General features: G+C 52.9%; 1 protein-coding gene across 5 annotated transcripts in view; it reads right to left on the reverse strand.

The window, feature by feature from the left end:
- Positions 1-7,474: 7,474 nt before the first annotated feature.
- Positions 7,475-14,789, reverse strand: part of ECE1 (endothelin converting enzyme 1) — a 112,863-nt gene continuing 105,548 nt past the window's right edge. For all 5 annotated transcript variants that reach the window (XM_027607504.2, XM_027607522.2, XM_035727142.1 and 2 more), the window contains 5 exons: positions 14,391-14,501; positions 13,598-13,665; positions 12,552-12,742; positions 10,637-10,732; positions 7,475-9,963 (listed from right to left, as the gene is read on the reverse strand). In XM_027607504.2, coding sequence (XP_027463305.1) covers positions 9,787-9,963; positions 10,637-10,732; positions 12,552-12,742; positions 13,598-13,665; positions 14,391-14,501 — 643 coding nt within the window. In that variant the 3' untranslated portion in view covers positions 7,475-9,786. The remainder of the gene's footprint in view (positions 9,964-10,636; positions 10,733-12,551; positions 12,743-13,597; positions 13,666-14,390; positions 14,502-14,789) is intronic.

The following is a 14,789-nucleotide window of genomic DNA, read 5'->3' on the forward strand; positions in this document are numbered from 1 at the left end:
CATAGCACCTAGCAGGTCTTTTTTGGATTTTGGAAGCAACATATCCCTCATTTAGGTATGCTACTCAGGGCCATTTACCACGTGACCTGATAAACTGTTGGTCTTGAGTGGGGCCCAGAACAAGAGAAGGCTCTGCAACAGGTCTAGGCTATTGAGCATGCTGCTCGGCTGCTCAGGTCACGTGATCTAGCAGATCCCAGGGTGCTTTTAGTGTCACTGGCAGAGAGAGATGGAGCCTTTGTCAGGTCCCTTAGCACAGACCCTTAGGATTTTGGAACAAAGCCCTTCCACCCTCGGTGGATCTCTACTCCTTTTCTGAGAAACAACTTTTGGCTTGCTATTGGGCGTGTGACCATGGGCCCCCAAGTTATCATGCGATCTGAGCTGCCCGTCATGAACAGGGTGTTGTCTGACCCACAAAGCCACAAAAATGGGCAATACACTCATCATCAAATGGGACTGGACTGGTATAGGGGCGCCTGCGTGGCTTAGTCGGTTGGGCATCTGACTCTTGATTTCAGCTTGGTTCATGATCTCAGGGTCACGCGATTGGGCCCCTTTTGGACCTTGCGCTCAGCACAGAGTCTGCTTGTCCCTCTCCCTCTGCTCCTCCCCCCGCCCGCTCACTCTCTCTCTTCCAAATAAATAGATAAATACAATCTTTTATTTATTTTTTTAAAGATTTTATTTATTTATTTGAGAGAGAATGAGATAGAGAGAGAGCACAAGAGGGAAGAGGGTCAGAGGGAGAAGCAGACTCCCCGCCGAGCAGGGAGCCCGATGCGGGACTCGAACCCGGGACTCCAGGATCATGACCTGAGCCGAAGGCAGTCGCTTAACCAACTGAGCCACCCAGGCGCCCTAAATACAATCTTTAAAAAAAAAATGGGACTGGTCTATTTGAGATTGGGCTTAAGGAAGCCCTGAACACACAAGTAATTGCATGAGGAAGTGGCCCCCGTGCCCATGACTCCTACTCCCACTACATTACCTCCTCTCTCCAAGTGCACACTTACGGCCTCCTGGAGTGTTCTCTACACCACATTGACAGAGGAAGAGAAAACCTAGGCCTGAGTTACAGATCGTTCTGCACAAAGTGGTCATGTACAGCACGATATCCCCTTTCTGGGACGTTCCCTGAAGGGCAGTGGTGAAGGGAAACCCTCCCCCTGGGCAGAACTTCAAGCGGCACACCCCATTGTTCATTTTGCCTGGAAGGTAAACTGTACAGAGGCCTGATCTATAATGATTCGGAGGCTCTGCCCAACAGTTACCTGGATGGGAAGGGACTTGAGAAGAACATGATTGGAAATTGGTGACAGGGAGTCTAGGGAAGAAGTATATGGACAGACTTCCCTGAATGGGCAAAGAATCTGAAGCTATTTGTGTCCATGTGAATGCTCACCATTGTCTGTTTTAGGTAGGGGACTGATGCATCATTGGGTGCGTAGATCTTTGTCACTGTTCTATCTTCATTGTGAAATGTGGCTTTTGGCATTCTAACATGTCTTTCTTTGTCTCATTAAATGTTTTATTTTAGTTGAATTCTGGTATCAGGGCTGCAGACCCTGCTTTTTTGTTTCCATTTGTCTCATAAATCCGTACCATCCCTTCATTATTCACATTTTTGAATCACTATTTTGGTAGTGTCCCTATGATATAGACCATAGAACTGAGTTTTATTTATGAGTCCATTTTTTTAAATTTTTTTAAAGATTTTATTTATTTTTTTGAGAGAGAGAATGAGAGAGAGAGAGCACGAGAGGGAAGAGGGTCAGAGGGAGAAGCAGACTCCCCGCCGAGCAGGGAGCCCGACGCGGGACTCGATCCCGGGACTCCAGGATCATGACCTGAGCCGAAGGCAGTCGCTTAACCGACTGAGCCACCCAGGCGCCCATGAGTCCATTTTTTTAAAAGATTTTTTAAAATTTATTTGACAGACAGAGGGACAGTGAGAGAGGGAACACAAGCAGGGGGAGTGGGAGAGGGAGAAGCAGGCTTCCCGCGGTGCAGGGAGCCCGATGCGGGGCTCGATCCCAGGACCCTGGGATCAAGACCTGAGCTGAAGGCAGACGCTTAACGACTGAGCCGCCCAGGCGCCCCTATGAGTCCATTTTATTTAATAGGCTCTATGCCCAACGTGGGGTTTGAACTCAGGACCCCGAGATGAAGAGTCACATGCTCTACCGACTGAGTCAGCCAGGTGCCCCTTTATGAGCTAATTTGAAAATAACTTTCAGGGAGACTTGGCTGTCTGGGTTGGTCCAGGGTTCAACTCTTGATCTCTGGGCTGCGAGTTCAAACCCCACATTGCGTACAGAGATTACTTAAAATCTTTAAAAATAATAATAATTATTTTCTTTTAATAAGTGCATCAAACCTATTCAGTTACTGGGTTTTGTTTGTTTGTTTGTTTGTTTGAGTAATCTCTACACCTAACGTGGGGCTCCAACACACAACCCCAAGATCAAGAGTCTCATGCCTCACCAACTGAGCCAGCCAGGCACCTCTATACCCCAAATGCTTTCATCATCCCCGACAACAACTCTAAACCCATTAAACAATGACTGCCTCTTTCCCCTTCTCCAGCCCCCGGTAATCTCTATTCTAGTTTCTGTCTGTGATTTTTGCCTGTTCCAGGCACCTCATACAATGCAGCTTTTTTTTTTTTTTAAAGCCTGATGTTGGTCTAATTCTGTTGCCTTTATAACTTTATTTCACATCTTTGCCTGGAGTCCCTGATTTTCTGTGTTTAAAGTGCAATAACTCTACTTGGATATATCTTAGGTTTGATGACTCAATGTCAGTTTCATATACTAGCTGGTGAGTCCTTTCGATGTGTATGTGGATCCAGAGCTTTTATTTCTGGAAAGTCTGCTTGGATTACAGCCTGAGACATTAACTCTTCACCATTTTTATCTCTTTATCTAGCTCTCATTCTCTTGGTTTCTTCTTCGCTTTTTCTTCAATGTCCTCTGTAAACTTTTCATTTGAATCTATTCTCTCTTGGGCACTTGGGCACTTCCTTGTTTAAACTTCAGCTATGACATAATTTTGTTATTTTCTTCTCTGAGATCAATTCTCATTTCATTTCTTCCTTTTTTTTTTTTAGTCTGTTTCTCTTATTAGTTTTTGTATTTCTAATTGGAGATGTTTTCCCATATCCCCAAATGCTTATTTGAGAATATTTCATTCAGTCTAGAGTATCCTATTACAGTTTACTTCAGCTTTATCCTCGATTTTGGGAGGAGAACTTTTATCAGTTGAAATATTCTGAATTATATTTCTTTTTCCTTTTGTTTTTTTAAGATTCATTTTTTTTTGAAAGAGATTTTGTGAGCGCAGGGGGAGGGGCAGAGGGAGAGGGAAAGAGAGAATCCTCAAGCAGACTCCCTGCTGAGTGCAGAGCCTGACTTGGGACTCAATCCCAGGACTCTGAGATCATGACTTGAACCTAAATCAAGAGTTAGCTGCTTAACCGACTGAGCCACCCTGATACCCCTCTTTTTCTTCTCTCTTTTTTTAAGATTTTTTTTTTAGAAGATTTTATTTATTTATTTATTTGACAGAGAGCGACACAGCAAGAGAGGGAACGCAAGCAGGGGGGAGTGGGAGAGAGAGAAGCAGGCTTCCCGTTGAGCAGGGAGCCCGATGCGGGGCTTCATCCTAGGACCCTGGGATCATAACCTGAGCCGAAGGCAGACGCCTAACCGACTGAGCCACCCAGGAGCCCCAAGATTTTTTTTTAAAGTAATCTGTACACCCCATGTAGGGGGCAAACACATGCCCCACTGACTGAGCCAGCCAGGGACCCCTATTTGTCTTTTTCAAGATGGCTGTGCTTACCCAAAGTTATAAACACATTCTGTTACATTTTATCTAATACTTTTAGGATTTTTATATGCTTAGGTCTCTAGTATATGTAGAAATTATTGCCATGATGGTGTGTGAGAATTGTGTGAGGGAGGGGAGGTCTAGATTCATTTTTTCCCAGGTGGATATCTTAAAACCATTTATTACATGGCTCATCGTTCCTGGGCTGATTTAAAGTGTTTCCTTTAGTGCTCACTTCCGCAGCACATATGCTAAAGTGTTTCCTTTATCCTATGCTAAATACCTACACATCCACAGAACTGTTTCTGGCTCTCTAAAAAATTCCAGTTGTTCGTCCCTCTCTCTCGACACCAACACCACACTCTATTATTTACTAGAGCTTTGTAACAGATTCTGATAGGGCTGGCTCCCTCATTGTTCTTTTTCTAAAGGTATTTTTTAAATTTTATTTATTTGCCAGAAAGAGAGAGTGAGAGAGCACAAGCAGGGGGAGCAGCAGGCAGAGGGAGAAGCAGGCTCCCTGCCGAGCAAGGAGCCCGATGCGGGACTCAATCCTAGGACCCTGGGATCATGACCTGAGGTGAAGGCAGAGGCTTAAATAACTGAGCCACCCAGGCACCCTTGTTCTTTTCAAAATTTCTTGGCCATGGTGTAGTTTTCTCTTCCATGTGAATTGGCTTATCAAGTTCCATGAAAAATTGTCTTGGAATTTTGGTTGAAAGAACACTGACATTATAGATTACCTTGGGGAAAATCAACACCTTGGATTACAGTGAACCTTTCCATTCATGACCAGGGTGTTCCTGTGTGTTTATTCAGGTCTTCTTGTATGTTCTTCAGTAAACTGTTATAGTTCTTTCTGTAAAGGTCTTGCCCATTTCAAATTAGGTTTATTATTGTTCTAGGTTCTTTATAGTTTGGTATCTTCTCCATTGCCTCCCTTTTGCAGTTTCTCAACCCTTCCAGAGAGCCCCTGCTGAACCCCTTTGCTTCCACAATGACTTATTGCTAGAAGTCCCGGACGGTGTCTGCTTACGTCCTTGTGGCATCTGGCAAGTGTTTTCTCATCTCAACTGTAGGGTAAACCCCCAAAAGGTCAGGCGTGGGTTCTAATTCCTGCTTTGGGCCCCAGGGCTCAGAGCAGGGGAGAGGGAGGGATTTGTTCACTTGGTCATTGGGAAAAAGGGAACGTCAGGAAGCCAGCCCTCTGCAGGGAAAAAATGGTGTCTCTATCTTAGGTACCTCAGTGTGGGGTGTGTGTGTGTGTGTGTGTGTGTGTGTGTGTGTGTATTGTGTGTGTGTGTGTGTGTGTGTTTGGTCCCCGGGCCGTCACTTTCTGTAGGAGCCTCTCATGCTTTCCCAAGCAACTCCTTGCGAGCAGCCTGGTTCAGAACTCAGCTCTGCCACTGCCCCACCTCTGATCTGAGTGTTAAAGTAGCTGTCCTTGAAATCTGCCGTAAGCATTCAGGGAGAGGTTGTGCAAGTGCGCACACACAGCTTGATTCGCAGGAGGCACACAATGTGCGGGAGCTTTAAGAAACAATCCATGTATTCATTCATTCATCCCTTGGCAAGGGTGTGTGGAGGACATTCCAATCTGAAGGCAGGGAAGAACATGGACTTAACGTTAAGGTGCAAAAAGGAGGCTCAAGGTGGCGGGGGGGGGGGCGGGCGGTGCTCCAGTGGGGGCAGTTTGGGCAGAGTCCAAGTCCTAGGGCAGATAAGTACAGTGGGGAGCTGGTGAGGGGGAGTGATGTGATATTTAAATAGGTTGCTTTCCCGAGGGCAGTTGGGTGGAAGGGATGAGGTTGAGCTGTCCAGGTGAGAAATGCTGGGCTATGGGCTCATGCACACACCTCGTGTGAAGGTTCTGAGGGGTTCAAAGTGCACCACTGTCTCAAGCACCCTCATATCTCCCCAGTATTTGTGGGTCACAACAAAGAGAAGACAGAGATAAATGTCCATTTTACAGCTGGAGAAACTGAGAAACGACTTACTCCTTTTAAAGCAAGGCAGGGTGAAGAGTTTGCCCCTTGCTCAGGTCATCACTTGGTCTAGTTCAGAGTATGAACCCCAATTCTCCCCCTTCAGTCAAGGATCAGCTGAAATCTCTGCCCTCTAGGAAGTGTTTCCTGGTTACTCCAGCCCACTGGGCTCATTCTTTCTGGCATTGGTGTGTTTTGGGGACAGCTCCCTTGGTGATACATTACTTATGGCTATCTGTCCGTTCAGCCATTCTTCCATCCATCCATTTATCCGCCCATTCATCCACCCACCTGTCTATCTACTCACCCATCCATCTACCCACCCATCCATCATCCATCCATCCATCCATTTGCCCAATCATCCATCTATCCAACCATTCCCGTACCCAACCCTCCAGCCAGCCTGCCAGCCATTCACCCACCCACCTATGCACCCATCCATCCACCCACCCAACCATCCATTTCCTCAATCATCCATTCATCCACCCATTCCCATTCCCATACCCAACCCTCCAGCCAACCAGCCAGCCATTCACCCACCCACCTATGCACCCATCCATCCACCCACCCACCAACCTACTTATCCAACAGTCACCGAGCCCTACTCTGTGGCTTGTCTGTGCCAGGCACTGGGCTGCTAGAGATGGCACGGGCACTTTCACAGGTTGAATTGGGTCCCGTCAAATTCATATGTTGAAGTTGGAACACCCAATACCTCAGAATATGACCTATAGGATCACTGCAGAAATCATTCGTTGAAATGAAGTCATCAGGGTGGGCCCTGATCCAACATGACTGGTGTCCCTATAAAAAAGGGGGGAAATTCGGACACGTACCAGATGCGCACACAGGGAGAACACCATGTGAAGATGAAGGCAGAGATCGGTGATGCTTCTACAAGCCAAGGAGCGCCAAAGATGGCCAGCAGACCGCCAGAAGCTAGGCAAATGCCTGGAATAGATTCTTCCTCACATCCCTCAGAAGGAATCAACTTTGTGGACACCTTGATCTTGGACTCTAGCCTCCAGAACTGTGAGACAATAAATTTTTGTTGTGTAAGCCACCAAGTTTGTGGTGCTTTGTTACAGCAGTCCTGGCACTCTACTCCGTTAGGCGAGGGAAGCCTGTGTGATCGTACGTGATCTGGAGGTCAGGAAGGGCTTCCTAGAAGAGGTGATGCTATGCTGGGCGTTGAAGGATGGGTAGGAGTGTATCGGGCAGAGAAGTTAGAGAAGAGCATTCTAGGCAGAGGGAAGAATATATGCAAAACCCAGGGGGAGGCATGAGTGTATGTCAGACACTTTTCCTTGAACTTCATTGAATTTACCTACTCCCGTCGGCCCCGCTGAGCATCTGAGGGCTGGCAACCCTCTGCTGACCCCCTTTGCTCCAAGATCATGGAAAAAGTATTTCCACCAGGATGCCCCCTGGACACCTCTGGCACGCACCATCCTCCCCAGCAGGGGGCGCTCACGTGCTCTTACAGGCACCGAGTAACCTCCGGGCGTTTGTCTGGGCCCAAGGCCTCCACGCTGGGGAGGAGGTGCCGTTAGCCCCGCTGCCTGGGTGAGGATGGGGAGCTCTGTGTTGGCCAGGGTTCCCCCCCCCCCGACCCCGCCACCCGAGCCCCGGAGGACACACACAGTCACGTGACGCTCGGTACAAGTACTTTATTTGAGTTACAATAGTGCCACGCCCAAACTACAGTAGCACAGAACATAATAATACAAAAAATAGATTCCCAGCTCCAAACCCCACGTCCACGTACCCGCAGAGCGGCCAGCCCTATGGCTCCCTGGGCCTGAGGGGGGCGGCTTTCAGAGCTGCCCATCCCCTCGGGCTTCTTTCAGCTCCGGAGGGGCAGGGCAGGACAGTGGGGGCTTGCCTCCTTTGCTTCCATCCCTGTTGGGCCGGAGCCCTGCGCTCCCCGGGCCCCCTGCTGAATGCAGTCTGCACCCCCTCTGGCTGGACCCTCAGCCCCGGGACACTTGATTCTGGCGGGGAGGTTCCGGTCTGTGGCGCCGACGGACACTCTCGAGGATTGTGAGCTTCTATGGGGAAGGCGGGAAGGAAGGAGGGCGTCGGAGGAGGTACCGGGCGGCACCAGGGCTGGGAAGCCTACCTCTGTGTGGCGAGGTGCGTGCGGCAGCCCCTGACTCTGGCTTCTTCTCTGGCTCCTGGCCTACCTTTCCTCTGAAGAGCTACCAGGCCCGCCGCTTGCGGGGACCAGGGGCCTCAGGCGGATCCGGCTGGGCCTCTTGGGCAGGGGGGGTTCCTGGCGGCAGGGGCGAGGCGAGCGCGCTGAGGGAGCACGGCCAGGCCTCGGGCTGCCAGGATGGTGAGCCTCGACGGGCACTGGCTGCTCTGGCCTCAGGGAGGGACACCAGTCCTGGTTCCCTGACACCACAGGCTGGACTGACCGTGGCGGGGGAGCCCTTCCCTCACAGTCCTCCTTGGCTGAACCCACCTCCAAGTGAGGAGTCCAGCTAGCTACAAGCATTGTCTCGACTCAGCCGAAGGGGCTGAGGGTGGGATGGGGCTCAGGGCACGTTCCGGGGTCCGTCAGAACCCCGGCCGTGGCGCCACGGACCTGCCTGCGGGCTGGAGCCCCCCGGCTGCTGCGAGGGGCAGTTCTGTGGACACTGGCAGGAGGGGGCACGGCCTTGCGTTACAGTCAGGACACTTGAAGGCTTCACTGAGGAGGCAAAGGGGCACCTGGTGGAGGGCTGTCTCCTTGGGGTGGAGCCTGGGCTGCAGCCTCAGCTAAGGCACTAAAGATGGAGGGCGGGCCGGCGGGGCTGGCCGTGGTCCTGGGAGCCAAGCTCAGGCCGAAGCCCAGAGGGAGGATCCGGGCCCTGCAGAACAGGAGAATGGCCTTCCCTTTTCTCCTTCCCCTGGGGAAGAGGGTCAGCAAGGCAGACCCCTAAGACGCCGGGACGGGAGGGTTGCTGCGGACAGGCAACTGGCCCCTGGGCCACACATGGAGCGGCCAGAAGAGGGACGGAAAGAGGCTACCTACGGCATGGCAGAGAGCGTCTGACGCAGGGCGAGGCCTCGCGGGGCTCCCGCCATCCAGCTCTAGGGTGCTTGGGTGCCCCGGGGCTGGGTTTGACGGCCACGAGCTGGCCTCCCCCTGCCGCAGCCATCAATCTCCTGCTGCGACTTTGGGGATCAGACCGTCCTTGTTGGGGTTCCCACTGTTGGACTCTGGGGACGGAGGCAGGCAAGCTGTGAGGGGCAGTGTCCGTGAGGGGGCTTCTGCCCCTTCCTGGCCTCCACACCTCTCCTCTTTACGCCCCGTGACCGCAAACCAGCTGACAGAGGCTGAAACTGCAAACGCCAAGGACTGGGTCAGCTCTCGACGTGGGGACGCGCTCAGTGGCGGGGGATGGCTGCCTCAGCCGACCTCACAGCGAGTGAGGAAGGGAGGGGTAAATCAGTGGGTCTTCCCTTATCCACAGGTTATTTAGAAAAACAGAATATAATAAATATACCAATCCTTTCCTTAAAAAAAAAAAAAAGTGTTTTAAATGCATTATTTCCCTGAAGATTTCCAGTGTATTCCACAATGTTTAAAAAATAGTTTCCCCAAAAATATATCTTTAAAGCATTTGACACAGTGGTATTTGTGGTGTTTCTGGCACTGGATGTGGGCAGGGGTCCGTGTCCCACTGCCCTTGTCAATATGGGGCCCAGGCCCGGTAAGCCACCAGCCTAACACCCAAATGCCCACGAGAACTGGCGCACATGTGCCTGGGATGACACGGTCTTCACAGGGGATCAAATCTCGGATTGTGTTGAGAACCCACAGCAGAGGCTCGGTTCCGGCTGGAAACCCTCCAGTGCGGGGTAGGGGGGGCCCTGGGCGGCCAGGGGGCGGGGCGACACCCCGGACGCTGGATGGGAAGGTGGCCTGACAGGCTCCACCTGGGGGCTCATCCTGTCTTGGCTCACGGCGCTGCCACCCTCACCAGACCTCACACTTGTGATGAGGGTTCATGGGGGAGCCAGGTGGGCAGTGGAAGTGTTCTGAGAACTCCCTGGAGTTAGAGACGGAGCCAACGACCCGGAAGCGGGAGGGGCTGTGAGGATCAGTGATGAGGCCTTCGTGGGAGCTCTCAGGTGTGCGGACAGAGCACCAGACCTTTGTGAGGCAACAAGAGAGAAGCTAGGTCACTGTGGGGACCTGAGACCACCAGACTGCCCCCGTCCACGACAGCAGGGGAATGAGCCCCCACCTGGTTCTGAGACCCTTGGGCGTCTGGAGGGGCGACCAGGTGGGTAGGGAAGAGACCGTGGGCTGCTATGTCCCCCATCCCAGCATCCTCTACTGTGGTCACCTCTGTCTGTCCTGGGCCTCTGCATTAGATTTCCTCTGCACAAAGGATTCTGCCCCCAAACCAGTCTGAAAACCTTCAACTGAGTCCAGATCACTCACATCCTGGGCAGAACAAAAACTGTGTAATGGCCTGGTGGCTCGGGGCACTAAGAGAAGACTATACATTAATGCCAATTCAAGGGACATCCTGGGGCATCCTGAGTTTAGGAAATTTCTAGAACCCCTGAACCAGAGGGCCCTTAGCACTCACTTGTCCTCTCATCTACCTGATACAGGAAACCTTTTCATGGCATTCATGGCCCTTAATCGGATTTCTCTACTGGCAGGAAGCTCATCTTCTTACAGAGTAGATGTCCTATGGACAGTCCAATGAGTTAGAAGGTTCTCAGTTGAGAAGCCTTTGGCTCTCAGAACTCCTGGAATATCAAGATGGCAGAAATGTGCCTGAGTTTGGCATATTTTCCTACAAAGAACTCACCTGCGCAAAGCCCAGGAAGAAGAGCTGGTTATTGGTGAGGCCCAGGGTGGGCAATGTCTGCTCAGCCCCATTCTTCTTCACCCAGTTCTGGTAGGCCTGGGAGCAGACAAAACAAAGTTCAGGGGCTCCCATGACACAGGAGCAAACAGGGCAACAATGGAGGGCCAGTGCGGGAGGCCTCGGGAAGCTCTACCCTGTTGGGGCAAGGACTTGTTTGGGGGAGTCTGGGGTCCCCCCACCGCCTAGAGGAGTGATCTTCTTCACCAGCACTCATTCCGAAGGGCTTTAAATACCATCTACATGGCCATGGCTCTCAGGTGCATATTTCCAGCTCCAGCCTCTTCCCTGATTTGAATATTCATAGCTTCAGCTGGATTTCCAAGATGCATCCAGACTTAATATGGCACAGACAGAATGAGGGGTTACACACATGCACGCACTCACACCCACATGCATGCACACGCACACACTTTCCCACCACGGTAAATGGCACCGCCAACCACCTAGTGCCTCGGGCCCCAACCCCAGAGTTCTTCTTTGAGCTTCTCTTTCTTTTTTTAAAGATTTTTATTTATTTATTGAGAGAGAGAGAGAGAATGGTAGAGAGAGAGAGCATGAGAAGGAGGAAGGTCAGAGGGAGAAGCAGACTCCCTGCTGAGCAGGGAGCCTGATGCGGGGGGACTCGATCCCGGGACCCCAGGATCATGACCTGAGCCGAAGGCAGTCGCTTAACCAACTGAGCCACCCAGGCGCCCTAAAGATTTTTTTTTTTTTTTAAAGTAATCTCTACACTCAACGTGGGGCTCGAACTCACGACCCAGAGATCAAGAGTCGCACGCTCTTCCGTCTGAGCCAGACAGGCGCCCTGAGCGTCTCGTTCAATTATCCAAACCACCTAAATCTGGCCATTTCTCACCCCTGCCACATCCCCTGCTTCATCCCTTCTCTTGCCTGGACAATCTCACAAGAGCTTGCTAACTAGACTCCTTGACTCGAGCTGGTCCAATTCCAATCCCCTCCCGACACAACATCTTAAGTCATCCTCATGAAGCCGGGGTTGGCGGACTTTGCTGCGAAGGGCCAGAGGGTAAATATTTTCAGTGTTGGAGGCCAAACGGTCTCAGTGCAGCTCCTCTGTTCTGGCGTTGTGGTGTGAAAACAACCGCGGACAGCATGGAGCCCAACAGGCCTGGCGGGGGTCCCACTATGTTTTTATTTACAAAAATAGGCTGAGGGCTGGATTTGACCCACAGGGTAGAGGTTTCCTGACGCTGGGGTTTTTTGTTTTTGTTTTGTTTTGTTTTTTGAAGTTTTACTTATTTAAGTAATTTCTACACCCCACGTGGGGCTTAAACTCACGACCCCGAGATCAAGAATCGCATGTTCTTCCCACTGAGCCAGCTGGGCGCCCCTGCCGACTCTGGTTTTAAAGGATAAATTAGATCACGTCGTCCTTCTGACAGCGCAGTAATGTAGGGAGTGGGTGTTCACAGCCAGGCACACTGCAGCTCAAGGAGGCCAAGTGACTTTCTCCAGAACCAGGACTGGAACCCAGAACTGGCTCCATGACCTGTGTCCCTCCTCTCCCCTCCCCTCCTGGGCCCACTGCTGCCTGATTTAATGATGCCTATCCCTGCCAAGGTAGGAACCCGCAGGTCGTCAGGTGGCTCCAGCCTAAGCCCTTTCCTCTGAATGTCAGTCGGGCGGACTTGTCCGGAAAGCCGTCTGCGCGCCTCGCTCTGTGCGAGGGACTTCGCAGACCTCTCCGTCGGTCCCCGCTGCCCCCGTTCCGCAGATGAGCAAAGAGAAGGTCACGCAGCGGCTGCAGCTGGTCCCAGGTAAAGACCCTTTCCTGAGGAGGCCCCTGCACAGACCCAGACCCGGGCCGGGGCGTGTGTGGGGAATGAGCTCTTACCCGATAGGCCGCCTTGAGCCCCCCGTTGTCGGCGATGTTCTCCCCCAGCGTGTGCCGGCCGTTCACGGGCTCCCCGTTCACACTGTAGTTGCCATATTGCTCCACCATGCACTCCGTCTGCTGCTTGAAAGCCTCCACGGACGAGTTCTTCCACCAGGGCCGAAGGTTCCCGTCCTTGTCATACTCCCGTCCTGTAAGGTTCCAAGGGAAGCGTCAGGTCAAGGGGGAGGAGGGGGGAGGAGGCAGGGCTCACTGCGCCTCTCTGCCCGCCTCTCCGCCTGGTGAGAGGTGGCCCGCCCATCCCCCCTCCGGACCCACCTGCCCATCCCCCTCCCCCCCAAGGCCTACCCAGCAGCACCCGGGGAGGCGATGCTGGCCTGGGTGCCAGAGGAGCTGGGAGGATGAGCCAGGCAGCTGGGGGGTGGGTGGGGGAGAGAGGATGGAGGAACGTGATGCGGGTAAAGGGTCAGCACGTTCACGGTTTTGGTGGAGCTGGATTCATTGTCAAGGCTGACTGAGGGCCTCGGACCCCGAGCCCAGGAAGGGGGAAATGGAGTCAGCAGCACCAGGATCACAGGACAGGCCCCGGCCTCTAAGGCCCCACCTCCTCCTTCTTGGCCTTGGGGTGCCCAAGGCAGGAGGGAATGAGGATTCTCGATGTTTTGGTGAGGAGGCGAATGACGTCGACTCCTTTGATGGCAGTTGGCCCAGAGAAGTCTCTGGAGTGCTGGAGAAATGTGGGCTCCCTGCTGACTGCTAACACCCACTCCTGAGTACGAGACAGCTTCCAGGAACCCCCTGCGCCTGACACAGTCCCCAGAATCACCACACGAGGCTGCAGTCATCATGCCCATTTTACAGACAAGGATGAGGAGGCGTGGAGAAAGGACAGGGCTCATTCAAGTTCATTCAAGGGGCAGGGGCAGGGCCAAGATTGAACCCAAACCCATCTGTCTCCAGACCTTTGGAAGTGACGAGAGCAAAGCAGAGGCAATGGGGCCAGGAGCCAATGTGCCCCGTCTGAAGGGGACGCCAGGAAGCCGTACCTTGATCATCAAAAGCATGAGTCAGCTCGTGGCCCACGACAACACCAATGCCACCGAAGTTTAAGGCCCTGGAGAGGGGGACACAAAGGTGAGGGTGACGCCCCCAGGGGACATCACTTCCCGGGTCTAGAGACAAAGCAGGGTCCTGCGGGCTCTGTGGGGATGTGGCCGCAGCCTGAGCCTCCAGCAAACCCCTTAGGGTAGTCAGAGGCTGGGCAAATGGGCTGTGGTCCACCTGTAGCCCCTGAAGGCCAAGCACTGTGCTAGACCCTCCAACCGAACTGCACTGTCCTCTTTGGTCACCTCAGAAGAGTGTGGCATTAGTGACCAACTGTTTGGATAAGTAAACCAAGACTGGGAATGGTTCAGTCACTTTACCCAAGGGCCCCGCAGTCAGCAAAGAGCAGACCTGGGATTCAAACCCAGGGCCTTTCTCAGACCGTGCTCTCACACTTTCCACCGCCACCCCCCAGCTGTGACTGCTCTAAAACACCACTGGGGGGCGGGGGGGGGCTTTCCTCTAGATAGGGCACCTGATTTCATGACATGCCCCCAAGCTCCCACTGTGCAGGGGCTTCTGGACCCCGGAGACCCCTGGAGGGAAGCGCAGGGAGTGAGGGTGCTGTTGTCTCTGCAATGTCCCTGAGAGCCCCAAGCTGCCTGGACCAGTGGGACAAAAAGCCCTCAGGGAGACTGGCCGGCTCGTGTGGTCAGCTGCAGGCCCCAGGGCCAGGCTGGGTGTCCACGGAGGGCTGGGGGAAGGAGATGGGGTCCAGCAACACCAGCATCCTACTTGGGCGAGGAGCGGGTGTAGAACGGTGCCTGCAGGATCCCGGCAGGAAACACGATCTCATTCTTGGTGGGCGAGTAGTAGGCATTCACCATGGGTGGGGTCATGCTCCACCTGCATGCAAACACACGAGAAAGCTCAGGCCCAGCCGGTGGGGAGGCAAAGGGGGGTCAGCCCATCTGGCAGGTGCCAAGGGCCTGAGCCCCGGCCCCAAGGGCACACAAGGACAAGAATGTCTTTAGCAGCGGTGTTTTTGAGGGTGAGAACCAGAAAACACCCACGTCTGCAAAGAAAGGGATCAGTTAAATCCAATGCCGCACCACCCAGTGGAACAGCGAGGTGCTTACGAAGAACCAGGCGGACTGTTATGTAACGAAAGGTCACTGCTGCCCAGTGGTTCTC

Source organism: Zalophus californianus, chromosome 4 (assembly GCF_009762305.2).
Source record: "Zalophus californianus isolate mZalCal1 chromosome 4, mZalCal1.pri.v2, whole genome shotgun sequence".
NCBI lineage: Eukaryota > Metazoa > Chordata > Mammalia > Carnivora > Otariidae > Zalophus > Zalophus californianus.